The sequence below is a fragment of the Lissotriton vulgaris genome, chromosome 4_1, assembly GCF_964263255.1.
Source record: "Lissotriton vulgaris chromosome 4_1, aLisVul1.2, whole genome shotgun sequence".
Taxonomy (NCBI): Eukaryota; Metazoa; Chordata; class Amphibia; order Caudata; family Salamandridae; genus Lissotriton; species Lissotriton vulgaris.
This window is the reverse complement of record NC_141691.1, coordinates 313,149,150-313,171,603: the sequence shown is the minus strand read 5'-3', so window position 1 is coordinate 313,171,603 and position 22,454 is coordinate 313,149,150. Positions and strand designations below refer to the sequence as shown.

The 22,454-nt window shown below is 39.9% G+C and overlaps 1 protein-coding gene across 2 annotated transcripts in view; it reads left to right on the top strand.

Annotated features, from left to right (window-relative positions):
* The window catches only part of MCF2 (MCF.2 cell line derived transforming sequence), an 870,271-nt gene that overhangs the window by 347,779 nt on the left and 500,038 nt on the right, over nt 1-22,454 (top strand). For both annotated transcript variants that reach the window (XM_086918640.1, XM_086918639.1), the window contains exon 3: nt 3,909-4,023. In XM_086918640.1, the coding sequence (XP_086774766.1) occupies nt 3,909-4,023 (115 nt within the window). The remainder of the gene's footprint in view (nt 1-3,908; nt 4,024-22,454) is intronic.

Below are 22,454 nucleotides of genomic sequence, written 5' to 3'. Positions count from 1 at the left end.
ACGCGCTGAAGAAGAGACGCTGCCTTTCTCCTGCAGAGAAATCCAGCTCCGGCGTTTCTAGTCTACCCTTGCGGGTGACTAGGATATCGAGCCCTGAGGGAGATACCAGACCTCCATCATTCTATTCCAGAGGTATGGTGTTGACTAAACCCTTGAGAGAGAATTCTTGAAGCAAACCTTGGCAAAACCAACTTAACTTAAAGCTACTTACTTACTCCCCTCCCAAGTATTAGGCTTAGGTCAGGTACACTGGGGTAGGCGTAGTTAGAAGCACCAGTTGAGTATTTTAGCCTAATGTATATATGAATGTATATATGTTTCATTCCTTTTAAACCATTGTATGGCTAAGAAACCATATCAATGCTTTTACAGTATTATTTAGCAATACTTATCTTACTGTACGTACTTTTTATAATAACAAGTCTTGCAATTGTGGCAATTCATTTCTCTTGTATGAGAAGAAAGAATGTTCAATAAATGTTAACCTTTTATTGACAACGCCCGTCTCTCTATTCTCTACATATTGTGAAAGTAATCTGCACCAACCTGACTGAGTAAAATAACTGTCTATTGTTTCACACGACCCTAGAGATTGACTCTTGATCTGAGGAGCAAAGTTGTCATGTTGCACGGTTGTTGGAAAACTGAATCCCTTCTTGGCTGTGCCATGGAAGCTGATCACTTCCTATTCAGTCAAGAAAGTTTCCTGTGACCTCTGAGCTACTTGGTAACAAACCCAATTAAGTTTAGCATAGTCAGTGGAGGCCTGGAAGATCCGCACTTCTACGTTGATACTACTGTTTATGTTATTCCAATGAGCAGGGCCTATTGGGAAAATAGGAACTACACTACAATATTATATTCCTCATGCAGATCTTCAAATATTTTAAGACATCCTTGTTTATAGAAACAACCCAATTGCACTATCCCTGCCGATATCCATCTATTTATGCAATTATCATGAAATATTAGAGGCAGATCATTATTACTATACATTGGTGTGTAACATGAGAATCGCCCAAGCCCCAACATTTTACGAATACCACTCCATGCTTTATAAGCCCCTAAGATAGTCTTAAACTTGATTTTCTTAAAATAATTGTCGTTAGTATGTCGCCAAAAGCCACCAGCACGATCTTCTCCTAATAGAAGTTCTTGAGGGGTCGGGATCACCAGGTTGATATTATCTATCGAGATCAAATTGGCGCAGTATTTTAGGACAGTGGCCCAGTAATACAGCCTAAAATTCGGTAGGGATAAACCACCCTTTTACTTCGGTAATACCAATCGTTTAAGAGTCAGTGTAGGTTTTTTATATCCCCAGATAAAATTTGAGAGCATAGCATCGATACTCCTAAAGATTTTGGGGAAAATTCGAGGCAGATAGTTCTAAAGAAATATAAAAACCGGGGGAAAAAAAGCATCTTAATCAAATTACAGCGGCCCCCTATAGTTAAATGTAAATTATCCAATCGGACCATCTCCTTCTTGGTTCTAGAAATCAAAGGTTTTAGGTTAATATCAACAATGTTTTAAATTTTGGCAGTTATTGTAACCCCTAGATATACAGCCTCCTCAGTTACTCTTGTATTCCCCATCACGATCTTGTTATTTTTTCTTATTGAAATGCATTGCAGTGAAAGCCTGGTTTTGAGGCTTACAGAAAGGTACGTATAAAAAAGGGAGATAACAGATTTTAGTCACAAAGTAAATCATTTGTTGGTGTGAACATTCTAATTTTTAGAGGTGTTATGAGTTCATGTGACAAATGTTGACCTTCACTTTGGATTTGATGAACCACGCTAGAGAGACAATATTTTTCTCACATGAATTTTTCATGAAATTTTGGTAAGAGCTTTAGAAGTTAAAATGAGGGCACATTTTTCTGTCTAATCAGAAACACCTTCCTCAGCCTTGAGAGGGAGGATATGGGCAGGTAGGCTGACTAAAGCATATACTTACTAAAATAAGTACAAGGCTATCAGGTGATTCCTTAGAGTTCTTCTGCAGCTTTATGACAGAGTTCCAGATTAGGACATAAGTATGTCCAACAATTGGGAAAAGGGATCCTGGTCAGAAAGAATACTTCGATAATTATTATTCTGTCAGCGTTTTAGATCCAGAAGATTCTGACCTGTCCGAATCTTCCGGATCTGAAACGCTGACGGAATGCGGCGGGCGAGAGTACAGAAACTTTGAAATTATCGCATTATTCTTTCTGACCAGGATCCCCGTTACCCGATTGTTGGGCATACTTATGTCCTGATCTGTTTCATTTTGAATTCACACTCCTAGCCTTAATTATTAAGGTTTAACGGAAGCTGTGAGATATTTTTGAGGCCTATTGACAGTCATTGGTTCTCCATTCTAATTCAGGCAGTTTCACCCAATATACCACGATTGATGCCACTGCATATATTATGGAGATCCAATCAGAAAAGAAAGTGGACCCACTTATACTGGAAGTCTCTGTCCTGAAGATGACCCTCTAAGTACCCCTGGGTCGAAACGCCGTTGACGCCTTAAAACATGGCCTAATTAAGAGAGGACACAATTGTTACATTGTGTATTTTTTGTTATTTGTTGTTTTATGTTTTTTTCTCTGCCACTGTTTGTTCAGTCTAGACCTGTCAATGTTCACAATTTCATCATTGTTCGTGAACTGTTTGAGCGCCCTTAACATTTTGTTTTTTCTGCGTTTTATTGAATTCTTATTCATAATTATTATTTTGCTAAAATTATGTACATGGTTTTTGTGAGATTAAGTTAGTATAGTTGTTGCTATGTTCATTTTGTCGTAGTCATTACAGGTAGCACTCAGGAACACAAAAAGTATGACACATGTTCTATAAATTCCCAAATATATTTTTCATCCGTCATAATCAAACCTTTCAACAGCAGAAGCATTCTGTATTTGATTCACCTGTGGTCTACGGTAGCTTCACTACAAATTTCTTACAAAAAGTCGTTTGCTGGGATTCTATATTTTAGACAGAATTGATCCCATGTTCAGGGGCGGCCTTAGGCATGTACAAGCTGTGCACCTGCACAGGGCCACCAAACCCCAGGGGCCACCACGCCAATATATATCCTTAATATAATAAGGATGGATACATATTTGCGTGGCGGCCCCTGGCAGGGATTTGGTGGCCTCCAGCTCTGTTCCACTTCCAAACACCCTGACCTCCCCCTCTTCACTCGCCTCCGTGCCTGCGTTCCTCCTGGTTCATGATTGGCTTCTTTTTTCCCTACCCACTGCTGGCCCGCTGGTACCTTCCTGAGCTCCAGGGGGCTCCGCCGCACCCGGACCCCCTCTTCAGGGGCCCTCTACCTACGCTCCCTGCCCAGGGCCGCCATGAGCGTAAAGCCGCCCCTGCCATGTTGCTTGATGCAAGATGTTCAATTTAAAGGCTTTCCTACGGAACAGGCAGTAAATTAACCTAGAAGTGTTAAAGCAGGTAGTAAACCAGAGGGTTGAAGATATGTCAGGACAGGTATCGATTTTTAGTTATTCATTGGAAAATATATTTTACAGGGCTAAAACACTTAATGAGAGAGATCCTTATCTAAGTCCCACATCCAGTTTTTACATATGCTTTCTAAGGCTATTCATCTTTTCTATCACTTAATAATGCCTTGATTTCAAAATAGTAACATTTCTGTAGCCGCAAAAGGTTTTGATCTCATCTTAAAATAAAGGGATTTGTGCTTGATTGATACTGAGACATTTTAAATGCGTTTCTGTCAGGGAATTGAATTTTTCTTTTTACTTTTTCCACTTCTTGGAGCCAATCAAAATGCAGCACTTTAATGATTTAGAACTGCAAATATTCACTAGTGAAGTTCTTGTTGTGTTTATTGTCATCTGAAATATATGCACATTTAATGTGGTTTATTGTGTCATCCAGGTGGGCGAGGGAAGGAGGATTGCTGGATAATAACATGCCCAGAGAACGCTACTTTTCATGAAGTACCGGAAGTTATTTTAAAGCAGGTGTTATCTTACCTAACTTCAATTCCAAGGTATGGCTCTCCAGAAAGCCCTGCAGAGTGCTTTTGCTAATGTGGTGCAACAAGCAGGATTGAAGATACTGTGCAATTTAAATGTTATAAGTGCCAAGTGCATGTTTTGTAGACGCCCGAAACGCTTGTAATGTAAAAGAAATGTGCAAATAGTTTCTGCGAATGCAAAGTAATCTAAGAAATGCTGTGAATGTATACTGTTTACATGGCGTGTACAAGGCTTTGCATACTGTAGGAAATATTTCCAAGCATAACGTTGGTCTCTTGTTTAAAGATGAAACATTTTCCAAGAACTCGTTCATAAGTCCTCATATCTGAGCCAAAAAGCATTTGAACAAAATACAGTGGTAGCAACGCTAGAAACATGTTTTCAATGGAAAGGTAGACTATATCATTTTAAAATAATTTCATTTTTAAAAAGTGATTTTGAAAAGAGTGAAGGTGAGCAAGCTATTGTATAGGAAACTAAAACGATCTAAAGCAAAAGTATAACGTGTATACGTTCTGGCCCTTCAGGATTAGAATGTTTAGCAGCAAGAGCCATTGAAAGAAAGACTAGAAGAAATACATAGTAGATGCTCACAGAGATGAAAAACTTTGGGAACTGTACTCAATCAAATAACTATGTTCCATAGACAGGGCTGCTGAGGAAGAACCTCTGGTGTGAAGTTTCCAATTGCTTAGCTAAGCGGATTTCAAGCCAAAAAAGCAATTAGTTATGAGAAGCATTACAATCACAGACAATATAGCAAAGAGGTTTCATATCCAGGCTTGCCAGAAACTTTTCTGGGTCTCGGATCACAGATGGGATGCAGCACATCTCTGGTTATGGTGACACCTACTGGTGGCTAAGTTTACCTGCTTTATTGAGAATATATCCTAAAAGCAGGCTATGTGGATTTAGCAGTGAGGGCGCAGGGCCTGGGGCAAAGGGACTGGACACCCCCTCTTGAGACAGCCCTGTTCCTATCGGAAGAAGAGTAACAGCTTGATAAACAATGCCAACCTTCTTGAAATCAAGGCAGCCTGGCAATGGAAGGCACAGGGCGCAACCCATATTTTATTGAATCTATTGTGTTTTCTGGTAGATAGATAAGGATGGCCTTGCAACAAATGATTTGTAAAAAACAGGGGATACTTCAATTTTACGAACAAGTAAACTGCTGAAATATGTTTGGTAGAGATAAGACTGTCTTTGATAATCTGTTAAAATGTTAACATAAAATGCCTACGCAGGATTGGGGGTGGTGTTATTCTCCAGAATGCATGATGTTATGCGCTCCTAACGAGATCAATTTCAAAAAACTTTATTCAGTGTGTAAAACAACCATATAAGCATAAGTAAGATACATAGATTGCAACCGCCATTTCATATTTAACAATAATACTTCGTAGGGGCGAAAAATATATGCAAAAAGTATACAAAATAACAGTCTTTCAAAATTTATAATTAATTTTCACAGTAAAATAGCTTGTGCTGATAATAATAAGTGATGCACAGAATTTGCAATAATCACCCACAGATATTTCGTCCTTAGTAAAAAAAAAAAGGCCTTTCAAGAATTTATCAGACAGTTCGAATAACTATAGCGAATTACAGATATTAGCATTATCGAACATGTGCAAATTGTTCATGTAAAGTGGCGTATATAAAGTGATTATTGTATACAACGTACAAAGTTATAATAATTAATATTGCATGTTTATGTGCAAATCACTTTGTGCAAATTAAGCATAATGTACAGAATGCCTAAAGATAAGGAGCTCAAAATTTAGTAAACTTTTACAGGACAATTGATTTCCTGGCGGCAATGCATTTTAATATATAAGATGCCACGAAAAAACAGACATCCAGGCTTTCCAGAGAAAATACTAGCCTCATGGCATTTTTGGTGGATCGAACTTGATATTTTAAAAACAACGGTTTCAAGTAAAATTTCCTTAAAATATGATAAAATTTACAAAACAATAAAAAATGTCAGGAACTTTGCTGTGACATGTTATCGCATGGACATGGTAAACTGGTACTTCTTTTCATGGTCGGGAAGGCCATAAGATGGTGAACAATCCCTAGCCTTAAGCGTGTTAAGACAAAACTATGTGTGATTATTGTTACAGCATCTAGATATGGTTGAAGACCAGTTTTAAGGTTCAGTTGCTCATAAAATACAACAGTAGGTTGTAACCCAGTTAATCTCTCTCTTGTCTCCCGCTTATGGGCCAAAAATGTTTCCTTAAGCTCTTTTTTAGCGATTGTGGCTGATATTATGGTTCAATAAAGATATTGCACTTAAATAAAAGACTAAACCAATGGTGAATGAAGCTCAGCCAAGGAATGTGTAAACAGTGGTCGAGCTTCAGACAATCTTTAATAATGCGTTGTGTGAATATGGTTTAATCTTTTGCCCAAATGGAGCGCCGTAATGAAAGCGGGCGGAATGCTGCTAAATCTGAAATATAGTTTAGGCCCACTTCCTGGTGTATAATCACCATGGAGGCCGATGGTGGGGCACTCAACAAGCATTTAAGAAGTTTATTTTCATCTTGTTGTAAAGACTGATTATAATAATGGCCCCAGACTCCTGCTCCATAGAGTGCAGAAGATACACATCTGGCATTATATATAGTCACCATGTCTTTGACTCTTCGTGCTCCCACTTTAGCAGAAAATCTAAAAATGCTTTTAGTGTTTCTACTCATTTTATAACGTATATTAGCATATTCATGTAACCATTTCCCATTTCCTGCAAATGTTACCCCAAGATAGCAAAAGGATTTAACTGATTGCATTTTTGTTCCTTCCTGGTAAAAAGGTTTTCCAGATTTAGTCGATGTATTACCACATGACATTACAAATGTTTTAGATTAATTAATTCTGAGTTTCCTGTCATTGATAAAAAGTGTAAAATTGTCAATAAGACGCTGAAGGCCAATTGGGGTACGTGACAATAATTTGCATCATCTGGGTATAATAAAATTGGCACTGCTTGGCCCTCAATCAAGGGGGCATCCGTGGGAATGTTTTTTAATACTCCATCCACCTGATAAATAAACAATGAAAACAAAAGTGGGGCAAGTAAACCCCCCTGTCGAATGCCCCTTTTAACTTTGAACAGGGGGGTACATTCACCTGCTGGGCCGTAGCGCACTTTACTAGACAATTTCTCGTAGGCCCTTTCCAGAAAATTAACAATCTCTTTCGGGTCGCCTGTGTCCCGTAGTATTTGCCACAGTATTGAGTGGTCCACGAGATCAAAAGCGCAACTTAGGTCCGCGAAACATAAAAACATTTTAGCCCCTTAAGCCATTGTATATTTGCTAATAAGAAGGCCTAAACCCTTTCTAAACCCGTATTGGGCTGGTGAAAAGATTTTATTATCTTCAGCCCAAACTATAAGCCTTTTCAGCATAACCCGACTCATTACTGCAAGTCACGAATCCAAAAGCGATATGGGTCGATAATTGCAGGACTCAGATTTGGAACCTTTTTTAAAGAGGGGGATAATTAATGATTGACCCCATGTTGTCGAAAACTGTCCTTCTGCAGCGGCGTTAAAAATCCTTACTAAAATCGGGGCCCATAGATCCATTTCACTCCTGTATAGATCAATGGGCACCCCATCAGGCACTGGGGCCTTACCCGCTTTACTAACTTCTAACCCTTCTTAAACCTCTTCTATATTTATTAGTAAGGGTAATATGGGCCAGATGGAGTCAAATAATGAATTAATATTGGTCCTATTCGGGTTAAAAAATTAATGTATAATGTTCGATCCACGCTTCACTATTTACACTATTTACATGTGATGTAAGGTCTGGTTGACTGTCATCCTTTAGAAAGGGACAACTGACGGTCTCCCAGAACAGACTACTGTAGTTAGTAGCTGCCGCTAGGCTAAACTTGTCCCAGGCTTCATCTTGCAGTTCTTTTTTCCGAGCCCCAATAATGTGTTTATAATTGGAGCGTAATTCTCTTATCCTCCTTATTACGCGTTTTAATTCCTAGTGCTATCTTTAGGTTATGTAAGGCCAGGGTACAGCTCTTATTAAACCAACCTATTTGTGTCTGTTTCCTGGCACTAAACTTTTTAGTAAAAAGCCCATCTATGAATGCATTTATCTTGAGGAAATTAGAAATCGGAGAACTTGAATCTGCCTCCTCACATAAACATTGATCTATTTCATGTTTACAATTAACGATAATTTCCTTTGGTGTTTTAACTGGGTCAACACCTGTCCATTTTAACCTCATACCATTTGATTTTGTAGGAGTAATATCGGTAATACAATTCTGGTTATCAGGTTGTCTATTCCCCCAACATATCATGGTTAACGAAATACTATTAAGGTCACTGACCACCTGTTCGGTGATCCATAGATTAGTATAATCACTGTTACATGATAGCAAGACGTGATCTATAGTTGAAGATGCACCCCTGCCAGTGAAAGTTGGACATATATTATTATTCCTATTCTTGCTGCAGCTTAAGAGTTCAAGATCATATTTCGCTAACATGGAATTTAATGCTGTACCGTATTCGCCGTGGGGGGAAGTGCATATAATCGACATCTTCATCTGGGGTGTAGCCCTTTGTAAAACTGCACATTTTAGTGTGGACTAATGGACACATATGGACATTAAAATCTCCCGTCCAGAGAATAATCACTTGCCTGTTTGGCACTGTCAATGCCCTATCTATTTCCTTTTCTATATCGTAAATAACAGCTCCTCTATTAGTACCAACATTATTATTATAAAAATTCATTAAGAGTAAATCTTTGCCTTTAACCTGGTCTAAAAACCAGTTTGGTATTATACAAGACACAACTAATGGTGTGGTAAACGCCTTTGCTGATTTTTATTCAACCTTATATACAGAGGAAACAAACATAACTCTTCAACAACAAACTAGCTTGCATCAATTCTTTCAATCTATGGACACACAAAAGGTAGCAGATAATCATAATCAAATTTTGGCTGAGCCTATTAGCTGGGAGGAAGTTGTGAATGCTATGAAATCCCTTTCTAATGGCAAAGCTGCTGGGCCTGATCTTATTCATTTGGAATTTTATAAAACCTTTTCATATATTTTCAAGCAACAAATGCTAGAAGTCTTTCGCCTCGCCCAGACTGGGTCTGTCCCTGACTCTTGGCGACAATCAACTATTGTTCTCTTTAAAAAAAAAAGGCAAGGACGAATTAAATCCTGCATCATATAGGCCGATTGCGCTAATCAACACTGATAGCAAAATCTATTCTAGGATATTGGCTCTCCGCTTAATCCAAACTATTCTCCCTTTGGTTTCTATTCGCCAGCACGGGTTATGACGGATCACATCAGGCGTGTTGTAGCCCTTCTAGATTGGGCAAAGGTCACAAACTCTGCCCTCGGCGTGATCCTGTTGGACGCCGAAAAGGCATTCGGCAGGGTCTCCTGGGGGTATCTATGGGGTGTTTTACGCTGGAAGGGCTTCACACCAGAGTTTATCCAGGCTTCGCAAGCTATGTACATATCCCCAACTGCCAAAATCCGTATTTCGGGCAGCGAATCACATTATTTTCCTATTAGCAGGGGCACCAGACAAGGCTGCCCCTGTTCTCCCCTTCTTTTCGCCTTATTTATTGACCCCTTCTTGTGTATGATAGAAAAATTGCAGACTATCACTCCTATCATTGTTCATGGAATTGAATATAAGGCATTGGCATATGCCGATGATATTATAATATTAACTGATAATGTTGCCCGATCTTTCCCTGCATTGGAGTCTCTGGCAGATCAATTCGGCTCAATTTCAGGCTATAAGTTAAATATTGCAAAGACCCAAATTTTACAATCTACGGCTATGCCAATTTCCCATGTTTCTACAACCACGGAGGCAACATATTTGGGTATTCAAATTTCGTCTGATGTGGATCAGATCCTTGACCTGAATTATTCTCCTATTATTGATTCTCTTCATAATAAGTTAGAACGGTTGGATCATTTGCATCTTTCGTTATTTGGCCGATGTAATATCCTTAAAATGTTTGTCCTCCCTAAATTATTATATCTTTTCAGATCTCTTCCACTTTTAATTCCTAGTTTAATTTTAACAAAAGCAGAAAGGATATGTCAACGATTTCTATGGTCATATCGCAAATCAAGGAGGGCGGCTAAGTGGACTTGCCTCCCGCAGGATCGTGGAGGTTGGACAGTTCCGAACTTAACGTATTATTATTGGGCAGCTATGATCCAACACTTTGCCCTTCCTCTATTAGGTGACGCTGCTGAGCTCCCGGTACATCTATCACCATCCATATATTCAATATCATTGGGAGATACCACAAAAGGTGTACTAACTCGTATCCTTGAACCGAGCTATTTTAAAAAAAAACTAAATTCAAGGTATTGTGGGCATTATTCTGGATATGGCAAAAAAATTGTCGTCATTTCCATATTCCTAAGATCAATCATTACACCCCATTAAATGCTTCTGGATTACTCCCAGTGAGATTTCAAGAGGGGGTGGCAATCACTTGGATATCTCTTGGTTTGAAGGAGATTGGTGATTTAGCTGATCTCGGGCAAATGGCATCTTTTGTCTTTCTGAAGGAGAAATTTCATTTGCAGTCCAATCATTTTTTCAAATATCTGCAATTGAGAAGCTTTCTTGATAAAATATATCCTCAAAATTCAACAATATTTCAAAAAGTTATAATAGTTGAATCTATAAGGAAGAAAGAAAAAATTGGTAGTTTATACCAGACCTTGCTATCTCAACTTCCTTATGATTTAGATGACCAGAATAATAACTGGGCGACTAAATTTGGAGTACCTTCTATTGATTTAAAATTTCCATTGGGTTTAGCTAGGTCTGTTTTGGTTTCAGGTACTTTGCGTTCGCAAAGTTATATGGCTATGTTTAATCTTTACTATACGCCTGCAAAGCTTGTTAGATGGGGGGTCGTTAGTGGGGGCAAAGGGTCGTTTTGTGCAAGATGTAAATTTAGCTCTGCAGATTCTGTTCATATGTTTTATAAATGTCCGGAGCTATCCTTCTTTATCAATCAAATTGAAACCTTTCTTACTCAGATAACTCAAACTTCAGTTAAAATTTCAGCGGAAATGGTAATCACTGGTTATGAATATTCCACGGCCCTTGAAAAAACAAGACATTTGCAAGCTTTTCTGTTTATCTGTATGGCTATGATTAGACTCTGTATCACATCATTCTGGATACATTCTGAACCCCCTACTTTTTGCCATTGGAAGGCCAGGTATAAATTAGAGACTTCTGTACAGGCTTTCAGAGGAAAGAAAAGACGTTTAATTGCTTCTAAAAATTGGGCACCTTTTGAAAAATGGTTGGCAAATTAATTAATAATGTTCTTTATTTATCATTGTATAATTTTTTGTTTTTTATGTATAAATTCTGTATGATTTATGTCTGTTTGGTTTAACCTGTCTCCCACCACCATGGGATAAATGGAAAAAAAATCAATAAATAAAAAAAAAAAGAGTAAATCTTTGCCCCTGTTGAATCTAAGTCTCATTAACTGACAGTTAAAACCTAAGGCTATACAACTTATGATTTTACATTCAACTAATTTGTTTGAAACTGATGTATGTCGTTACTACGCATGCTTTTACAACGCATGCCTTTACCACGCATGCCTTTACCACGCAGGTTTTACAACGCAAGTTGTTACAACCACTTGCGTTGGGGGGCGCAGGATAGTGAATAGTTTAATTTACTATTCCAACTTTTTTGGATAGTAAATTAAACTATTCCCTATCCTACAGCGCCCCCAGCGCAAGTCCTTGTAACGACTTGCGTTGTAAAAGTTGCGTGGTAAAGGTACTGCGTGGTAAAAGTTGTGTTGTAAACGCTGTTCCCCGTTTGAAACAAGTATCAAGAGACCGCCTTTTGCCCTTCCTGAAATGGAATCAACTGCTTTTATCCAATTTGAGGTGTAACCCTCTACAAAAATTGGGTCTCTATACCAGGTCTCCTGTAAGCAGATTACATCATAATTTGATGTAATAAGATCTTTCCAAAAAGGTGTATTTAATTTGCTGCTGAGACCTGCCATGTTCCATGTCATAAATGTATAGCCTTCGTGATTGACTATATTAGTCAAATCAATGGAGTATAGTGTATTAGGGCTCTCATTATTTGTGGGTGTTAATATTACAGCACTGGATAATATGGGATTTTCCATGAACCCCCCTGCGTTTAACAATAGTGCAGTATTTCCAGGGGTTACAACACAATTGTGCTTAAATTCATTAAGCTCCCAGTAACCATTAGATGGAGTAGATGGCAAACTATCCTTTCGCACTCCATTTTGAACTATGGTAGGCCCTCTCCCTATTTGATCTAATTTTGTTGGTATACCCCCTTCTATCTTATCTTGAGTCAATCATTGTCCTCCATAGAACTCAGTAACTGAAATCTGTTGAATAGGGGTATGCTTGGGCACAAAAGTGATGATACAGGAATGTGTGCCTGGTGTTTGGGGTGGAGGTTATAAATAATGTCACCCTGATCCGGCTTTATCATAAGATGTCTATAGAAGTATCCTAGTGGCAAAAGGATCATATTGTATTCCCATTCTGATAGTAGAGGAGCGTTTATTAAGGTGTTCTTCGCCCATACCGGAGATTTGAAGTTAATAATAATACAGTCTCCCTCGAATTTTTTCTTGAGGGGACCAATCCATCCTACCCGCTGCGTTAGTAATATCTGGCTTGCACCTTTCAACGGGAAACCACAGTTCCTGGATAACCAGTGTAGGGTTTTGTTTTGAAGTGCTGTGTGATTTTTCTGTTGTTCTTTTCCCAATTTAGCCACGTTCACCAGAACCACCACATAAGCCCCACACTCTGGAGGTAAATTAATAAACGGGAGTTAAGTGTTTGTCTTAACAGATATAATCTTTGTGCTACCTAATTCAGGCGTATCTGTCGCAGGGGAATTTTCATTCCCTACATCTGGTACCTCCCCTTGATCCCTTTTGCCTTGAATTGTAGTAGTGTGCTGATCTTTTGTCTGTTTGGGTTTTGCTTTGGATACTTTCATCTGAGTGGAATTCCCTTTAGGTAACTTTCCCTTAGATTGTGTGGTTGTACTAATTACAGATATATTACAGCCATTGACGGTGTTCACTTTAGAACCCTCTCCATTTACACTCGCCCCCCCATTACCTTTCTCAATTCTACCATACATTTTCTCAAGGCTCCCACTAATTTTGTGAACCTCGTTAGCTATATTATCTGTCATGCAGTGGCCTAAGCAGTACTGTTATCTTATCAAAGATTTCTTCCATGTTCCTAGTTCTACAACCAACATTAGAGTCCAGGTCAGTGTTTGTGCATGCTACGCTGGCTCGTGTAGCGTACTTATTGTCTTTTTTTGCCTTTGTATTTATCTGGCCAGTTATTTTTTTCATGGCACCTGTGACCTTGGTGGGGGCGTGGGGGATACATTGGGTGGGGTAACCGATATAGATAAAGTAGGAGTATTCGAGATACGAGGGGGTTCTTCAATGATATCATCCACATCATCAACGTGACAGATTACATCTTCCACAATAAGGGGTGACCCAGTATTGGTTACATCTTCTATATTCGCCAAATTAGAGTCTTCCCTAGATTTATCACCAGATCCAACATTTGTACCCATAGATAGTCGTCTCTCCGTACGGTCAATTTCTAATGACAAGACATTTACTGCTTTTACTAAATATGTGTCCAAGGTATTACATGTGTTGTCCAGCAAATTTTTGTTTCCCCGTTTTCTAACCATCTTTAAATATTCAGATTTTACTGGAAAAGTTTTCACAGCTCAGGCGGTTATAGATTATATGGGGAACATGCAAGAACAAGTAACGCGAGACAGTACCTTTCTGTAGTTATGTCAGCCTGATGGTAATGTTAGAGGGGTGGCCTAGCCCTGCCCCTATCTGCCCAAGACAGCCACAGACGGGCCGCCCTTTGCCTGGGCTTAGCGGGAGGCGTTCCGCGTTCTTCTAGCGGCTCCAGGTGTGGCAAGAGCGTCATGAGTGCGCCGGTCCCCGAGGCAGCTGGGTAATGTAGTTTTTTGTTGTTGCTGGCCGTTGCCCTCACGGCAGGAGAGGTACCCTGTTAGCACTGCCGTTGCCCTCACGGCCTCCTGGATACTGCCGGTAAGTTGAGAGAGCCCCCCAGAGCACGCTCGGCGCTCTGCGCTCCGCGTTCTTCTAGCGCCTCCAGACGTGGCAGGAGCGTCACGAGTGTGCCGGTCCCTGGGGCAGCTGGGTAATGTAGTTTTTCATTGTCGCTGGCCGTTGCCCTCACGGCAGGAGAGGTACGCTGTTAGCACTGCAGTTGCCCTCGCGGCCTCCTAAATACTGCTGGTAAGTTGAGAGAGCCCCCCCTAACGAGATCAAATTTGTAATACCAGTGGCACAGTCAATTAAATAAGACTTTTTGAGTCAGTTAAAGGTCAGAAGCCATGAAGGTTTATTAAAAGGACAAAGTACATTACAGTAGGCAAAATCGTTTCTCATTCGTTGGCAAATAGAGAATAAATGTAGAGCCCAGTTTAACGCAGAAATTAATAGCCAAAACCAAATATGGTCTAGCATTAGGCTAATATGTGCAGCAAGAGATTTGTCAAGTGTGAGTCTGCTCTCGAAGAATCAGGAAAACAACTCTGAGATACAGGCAAAGCAAGACTGCAAGGCAAGTCTGGCTATAAGATAGCAAGTCCCTCAGTATGGCACCCCTCTAAAATGGGCCCTCTTTTATAGGAAACTACACAGCAAAAATCGTAGTCATAGCGAAGTGAGCAAAATGTTACAATACACAATAAAATGCAACAGTTCCTAGCACCATTCCCAAAATGAATATTATCTCTGTGTTACCCTAATGTCATTGGATTTGACAGTACACATCTAGTTCCACACAAACCAATGACAGGCTTATAGAATTAATATGCCACTGAGTTTGAGACAGGAAGAATGTCTAGACCTTCAAAAGTTACATTCGAGATGAACGTTTCCTCCAGAGTTCACCAAGCTACTAAGTGCTAAACGTTCCTGTAGTCAAATCTTTGTTTGTGGAGAGAGAAGAAATGGAAACACAGTAATGTTTCGAATTTAAAATGGAGTCTGGCTTTGTTTAGGCGTAGTTTGTTCAATCTTACGAAAACACTTTTGAAAAAGTAAAGAGAAGTGTAATCATTTTTGGTGAAAAATATTAATATCGCCAAGCACACATTATGTATTAGAATCCTCTCTCCCTCTGTACTGTAAGAAAAGACTGTAAAAGGAGACATGGATTTCAAGGTACCAACATGTAGCAAGGATATCCATTCTGCATACTGAAGACAAGAATGGACCTCATCTCTACCCAATACAGAAGCAAATAAGTGGTGTAAAGGGATAGACACATGACAGCTGTTAGAAAAGGGGGTTTCTGATTGGCAGAGGTATGCACCCTGTCCAAGCCGGAACCGCAATCCTAGTCTGGGTAGGGGAAAACACAACCTAAATTATCCTGTAAAAACCCTCTGGTAGGTTGGTACAGATCAGTCAAGCTTAACTTAAGAGGTGATGTGTAAAGTATTTGTGCAACACTTCATACAGCAACACAGTGAAAACATCACAAAAAGATTCCACACCAGGTTAAAAACATTAATTATTATTTTATAAATAAAACCAGACCAAAATAACAAAAATGCATCAAGTAGAAGTTGAGACATGCATTTTTAAATATTAAAAGTCAAAATACCGCTCAGAAGCAATAAGCGCCTAAGTGGGTGATCAGGTAGTGCTAGACCATGGCAAAGTCAAAATTTCAGGCAGAGTGCCATGGAGCATGAACCTGATACAGGGACCCACTTGGGCTTGCTGAACCAAAGTACCTTGATCTGGGATGCATCGTCTACAAGGATGAGCAGGGGCAATACGTCTGCGTCGAGATAACTCAGTGGACAAAATGCATCAATTTTCTCCACTCAACTCCGGTGATGCATCCGTTCCGTTTGTGAGTGATGGCTCATGATGCATGCACTACTGCTGCTCCTGCAGTAGGTGATATATCAATGCCAAAGGCGAAGTGCTGGTTCTGAGAGCGTTGCCCTGGTCCACTACCCACAACTACGAGGATGCGTTGGTTCCAACTCAAGCAAAGGTGAAGATGTGCCAGCTCCACTGAGGATGCGTGGGTTCTGATGAAGAAGCAACTGAGTCCTCACTTCCAAGGGTTCAGGACTGGGCGGCACCACTTGGCATGGCAGACTCGCAGCTTGCAGAGTGCAGGTGCAGATGCAGGTGGTTCAAGTCTTTCATATCCCTGAGACTTTGGAACAGAAGCTAAGCCAGCAAGCGCTTGGAGTCACTTTGGGATACAGGTTCATTCATTCTCAACAGCAGCTCAGCACAGCAAGGCAGAGTTCAGCAAATCAGTAGTCCAGTAGAGTAGTAGCCCTTTCAGAAGCACAGCAGCTCTTCTTCCTGGCAGAAGTGTACTTATTTGGTACTGCCTGAGGTCCAGTACTTATACCCAGTGGTTCCTTTGAAGTGAGGGAAACGTCAAAGAAATATCCGAAGTGCATGTTGGTTCTCCCTTCCTGCCCTGACTGTGTGGGGACAGGACATAGCTCTTTCTGGGGTTCTCCCTCCCTCCTAACCAGCTCAGGATGGCCCATCGTATGCAGATGATCACCCAGGCACACCTACCCTTTCTTTGTGTGTGACTGTCTAGAGGGAATGCAGGAAGCTGGCTGTCACCCACCCACAAGATGTGTATTCCAGAGACAGGCAAAAGGCACAAAATGGCTGAAGTAAGTAAATGCAGCTTTGATTAATTCAAGCAGTTTTCCAAATTGTTGCCCCTACATTGGAGAAACTTCTGTCTCCTTTCAAAAACATCTCAGTTCTTGGGACATTTAAAAGCAGCCCCATTGTTAGACCTCAAGGGCCACATTGGGTGAAAATTGAGAGATTGATGTCCTTCAGGGAGGAGCCATTGCAGCCCATCAGACATCTAAACACTGGGTAAGCTTGCTTATGAATTGTGTGTTTGGCAACCGTCAGCCTATTTTGGATCTTGGAGTTATTTGTTTTTAGTACCAACATAACTGGTGCATTGTGGATTATTTGGAGCTGTCGAAACTGGCCGTAAGTAAGCCTTCTGCACCCTCAGTACTTTATTGATGTAATTTAGTGTGTCATTATTAAGGGAAGTTACAACTATATTTTGATGAGTTTGTTTTATGAAAGGCAGAGCTTGTTTTAGGTGTGTGATGCAGAAAAATGTGACTGGTGTGGCCACAATTCCAAACCACTTCCAGCTTTCTGGCTGTTTTAAGATAGGTCGTTGGAATGCTGAATAGAGGAGTGGAACGGGGAGCATACCTAATGCCTGAAGCGTAAGGCCGGAGCCTATTTAGCGGATCACAGTTTTAGTCTGCTGACTGAAATCCACTGGGTTATGTCATCTAGTCCTGTCTTTAGATTAAAGAAATCCCCTTTAGGTCCCTTGATACACAGATAAATGTCCATGTCATCAGCATAAGGATCGAACTGCTGCCCTCGAGCCCTAATGATCGTGAAAATTGGCTTGATGTCAATGTTAGAAAGCATAGGAGATAGTGGTGAACCCTGTGGTGCGCTGCATTTCACCTGTGTTGCAGTGGACATATATGAGCAACTTAAAAGGATTAAGCCTCGTTATGGTCTCATCTGGCACAATGGCATGGTACCCATGTCTTGACACTAGGAGGTCTAAGTCCAATGTGTTTGAATGCTGCACACAGATATGAAAACATGAGCTGGAGGGACATGTTCCCTACAACTGTAGCAGCTATCACGCCATCAAGCAACCCCACTAGCAACATCGCTGTCCCATGGGGAGTTTAAATCCTGACTGAAAAGGATAAATAACTTATTGAGTTTCCAAGAAAGCCCACATCAGTGTGGTTGGTAATTTCTACAGATTTTTGGGAAAGCGAAGATAGACCTGCAATGGAGCAATGATTTTGTATATTGTCAAGCTCTGGGAAGATATTTTAATAATGGTGTTAGGACTGACTGTTTCAGTTGTGCACTGACATTCCCTTTTCATAGGTATTGGTCTCTATTCTTGTTGCACACGGTGCAATAAAATGCATCATTACGCTTGCAACTAGCTGCAGCTACGAATCATAGCCAGGGCAGCTAATTTCTAATTTATTTTTTAAAAGGGACGCAATAAAAGATGTGTCCATGTCCTCAAAGGAAAAATGGGGAATGGGTTTGCAATATTTAACAGTAATGGGCTTTGGCTGCTTTCTGTTTGGGATGGAAGGATCAGTTTCTTCCTTTGAGAGTCTATACCAAATTGAATATTCTTAATTTTCTGTATCTCTCTCCAAAGAGGCACCTTGGTTTTGTGAGGGGTTATATCGTCTTGGAGGACTCTTTTGGTGTGTTAAGGGAGTCAGTAAACGTTTTATTTATACAGAGATTTTTCCTCTTTAGTAATAGCTATTTTTGTAATTCACTGTTGCGCTCGAAGTATTGCATGATGATCTTCATTAGGTCTGCTTTTCTTCATTTTGTCTCAACTCTCCTGGTTCCCACCATGCTAGTATGCACCAACCAGGGGAGGAGGTTCTGAATATCTTATTGTAAAGGGTGTGTGTTTATTGCAAATGTGGATATTGCTGTTGAAAATTCATTAAAGAGTGATATATCACAATCATTACATAGTTTACACTAGATAAAATCATCTCTGCTTCCATATTATTAGTTATCTGGTTCTTTAAAAAAAAAAGTATATCTATCTGTTACTTTGTTGATTTTAAATGAACTCTGTGTGACTGCCAGCATTATTTAGGCAAATGCAATAAAAGATGTTCTGGGCACCATACTGGCTTGATATCAGTTTTGGTCACTTTCATTGTTCTGAATATCACCAGGTTCAGGTAGTGGCCTTTAATATGTTAGGGTTCCCTGCTGAGTACAAGGAGATTTTGCGTCATTTAACTAATGCAACATTTATGCACAGAGGTTTGTTGGAATATCCATCCATGTATTTGTCATTTATTGCATTGATCGTGATTTACCTACAAACATAATATGATGCAGGTACACATTGATTATACTAGTATTTGCATAAACCCAGTCCCGAAAAGTATTAAAAACTGTTTCTCCAAAGGTGAGGATACTTGAAAACAGCAGCTGTTATACACTTTTTACTAAAGATTAATTTGGCAAATGACTCTTACTAATCAATACACTTCATAGCAAAATGTCAGGAGATAAAAAGATGTAATACTTACCACTTAAGATATTATATAAAAAGGTAGGCCAACTGCCAATGAGTATTTTGATCTAAACAAATATATCTTAAAGGGTGTGATAGTTCAGCGAGAAAAACCATTTGAAGCTCCTGAGCCAACCTTCTATACTTTGGAGTTCTTATTGTTTCTACAGCTCTGCCTGTCACTAGAGAGCAATGGCATACATAGGTAGTTATCAAGGTCCGATGAAAAAGTTTTAAAAAGTCTTTTATGGTACGTAGCAAAGTTCCATTCAGACATGACTGTGGTTACCAATGTTGCCATCAGCTCTTTTTGTCTTGTGGATCATTAGCCACTATCTGCAGTTCCTTAGTTTTAGGTAAGCCAGTTAACAAGTCACTCCTCTCATAAATATAACACTTGGTCACCTGATTCTGTGTAGCATTTGCAGAAGGGAGTCTTGTACTGTTGCAATGGTCACCTCTTAGCTTCTTTTGCCATTGGACAATGCTGCCAGAAACTGTTGTGTAACAAAACTCTATAAATCCACACAAATGCTTTGAAAGTGTGTTATACCCTACTTAAATGTATAACATGTTCTCTAGTCCTGTTGCCTCTAGCTGCTCAGCCAGAGTGTGAGTTGGTCTTAGAATGTTGGTGTGCCTGTGATGCGTGGAATGCCTAGGTGTCTGAGTGGGATGAATGTGGCAGTTAAAGATGGGCTGAGCAGCTAGGCAGCCTGCTCCTGGTGGGGCTGGTACCACACTAGGCTGGCTGGAGTCAAGACCGATGTATCCTGAACTGAAGAGATAATACAGAAGACCTAAATGTACATCCTTGCTCCTGGTGTCTTTCTACATAGGACACAACAAAGTGGATCACTTCTTTATTCTTACCTTTCATATACCTCTTTATCATAAGCTGATGCAATGACTCAATGAGTTACGTGCTCACAACTCAGTTCTTTGAAATATGTTTCCACTACGGAGTAACAAAACTTTGCTCATTGATACTATATAACTATGACTCATTATGGACAGTGAGTCACTAACAATGACAACCTTTTATTAGTTGATCTCTGCCAATTCTAAAAGTGTGCAGTCCTTTGTTCCTCAAACTCCTTGATCAGTAGCAGGAACACCAGATTTCACTGTCTTACCATCCTTGAGGTGTCTGTAAAAAATGAATGTTTTGTGACCATTCATACATAGTACTGCAATTAGAAATTTGGAAGGCACGTCACCTGTTTTAAGAAAGGGTTAAAAACTCATCTGTTTAATGCGGCCACTTAACTGATCTCCCTTTTTTTTCGCCTAGCTGTCTTTTTTTCTTCTTTGCCCCATAATCTTGCCACAGTCTTCCCCACCGCGCCAGGATACTAGCCAGTAATAGAGCGCGTTATAAAACCCTTTAAAACTAAACTAAAACTAAACTAAGCATGCCCCTTCCACATTTCGAATCGCTAAACACAAAATGCAATTTGGTAACCTGTTAACTAATCGCAATTCGTGTTTTGTACATATCAAAAGGCATTTTTGTGGTAGGAAATTGGCCGATTCTGCAAATTGGGCCGTTTCCGACTGCAAATATGTGTTTGTACTATGGCCCTATGTTTAAATAAAACTTCTTCAAAGATGCAAATGTGTCCCCAAGTATAGTAAGAGCCTAAGTGAGTGGGATGTAAAGTATTTTGTCACATTTAAAGTGATGTTAAATATAGACAAATAAAGTGCCTCTTGAATATTTAAAACAAACTTTTTATGCCGAGTATTATGAGAATTTGTATATGGTTAGATTAGAAACTCACCTCTTGATGCCTCCAACTTTTAAAAATAGCCCAAATGGAAGGTCAGTTACACATTGACACGCCATACATTGTGAATTGCTCCACCTCACTTATACGAGTCCTTCGGTCTTCTCCTCTTTCTCAGCTTGTTCTTCTTAGGGTTAAAGTTAGTCTACAAATTATCTCTTCTCAACCTAAATTCTGACATGGTATAACTGATACATTGTGCACACAAGGAATTTGGCATTCCAGCACCCATTGACGCTTAAAAGCACTGCTTAATTAATCTATGTAGATAGCCTCGGCTATTTCAGGGGGCAAGTAGAGACAAGAAAATCGTCATAGCGTTGTAATTTTGATCCTTCTGTGAGAGTGACATTTCATATAATTTAATCTCTTTATTTTTATCACTTACAGTTTGACCTGTAATTTACCTATGGGAACTAATCGTTCGTTTGATGTGTTTAGTGTAATGATATACTTTATTTCATTTTATTATTATTATTATTATTAAATCTTTATTTCGACATGTATGTCATAAAAGCAACACGTTAAAAACAACATTAGAAATGATAGAACACTGATTACAGAATAGGGTCATTTAAAAAGGAGGGGCTAAAATTGCAGATCAATTAGTCCTTGGGCGCTATGCAACTAAAACCAGATCATTATTCCACTTTTTTCCTTCTTAGATTCCACATTGCCGCCAGGAATTTAGTAACCCCAAACACAATCCATGGCGACAGGTCAGTTTTTAGTATTCGGAACGAATCGAGGTGCTGCCTGATGCCCAAATTTCTGCAAATAGGGACAATCCAATTCTTCCTGGGAATCTTGTATAGAGGACAGAAAAAGACCATATGTATCTCGGACTCTAGAACAGCATTGCACCCAGGGCAGTTTGCAGGCGCATCCTGCTTCCATCGTGCTGATAGGGCTCTGAGCGGTAAAGAGTTATATCTCCACTGGAGGTACAGCTTTCTGTGACTACTAGGATTGATGGCATCCAAGGCAGGCTCAGGTTTATAAATGTCCTTATGTTCCAAGAATGACAGTGTTAGCGACCCTATTTTGGGGTTAGATAGGTGTTCGGCCAGGTTTTTTTGGTAGTATGTTCTCACCAATTCCTGCCGGGATATCCCACAGCATGCTTCTTCAGGGTTCCTCCATACTTGGGTCAGGCCCAGTCTGTCAAACTCCTGCCTGATGTATTTTAACCAAGGAATGTCCCAACTATTAGGTAGGTGTAAAAGTTCTGATAGTTCATTCCTATAGCTAGACAATTCCGGAGTAGCCCAGAGTCGTCTCCAAAAAGTAAGAGGTTTCAGACCTAATTCCTCCTTAATAGGTCTCAGGCCCAAGTCCAGTCTAATAGGAAAAAGGGGCGAACTCG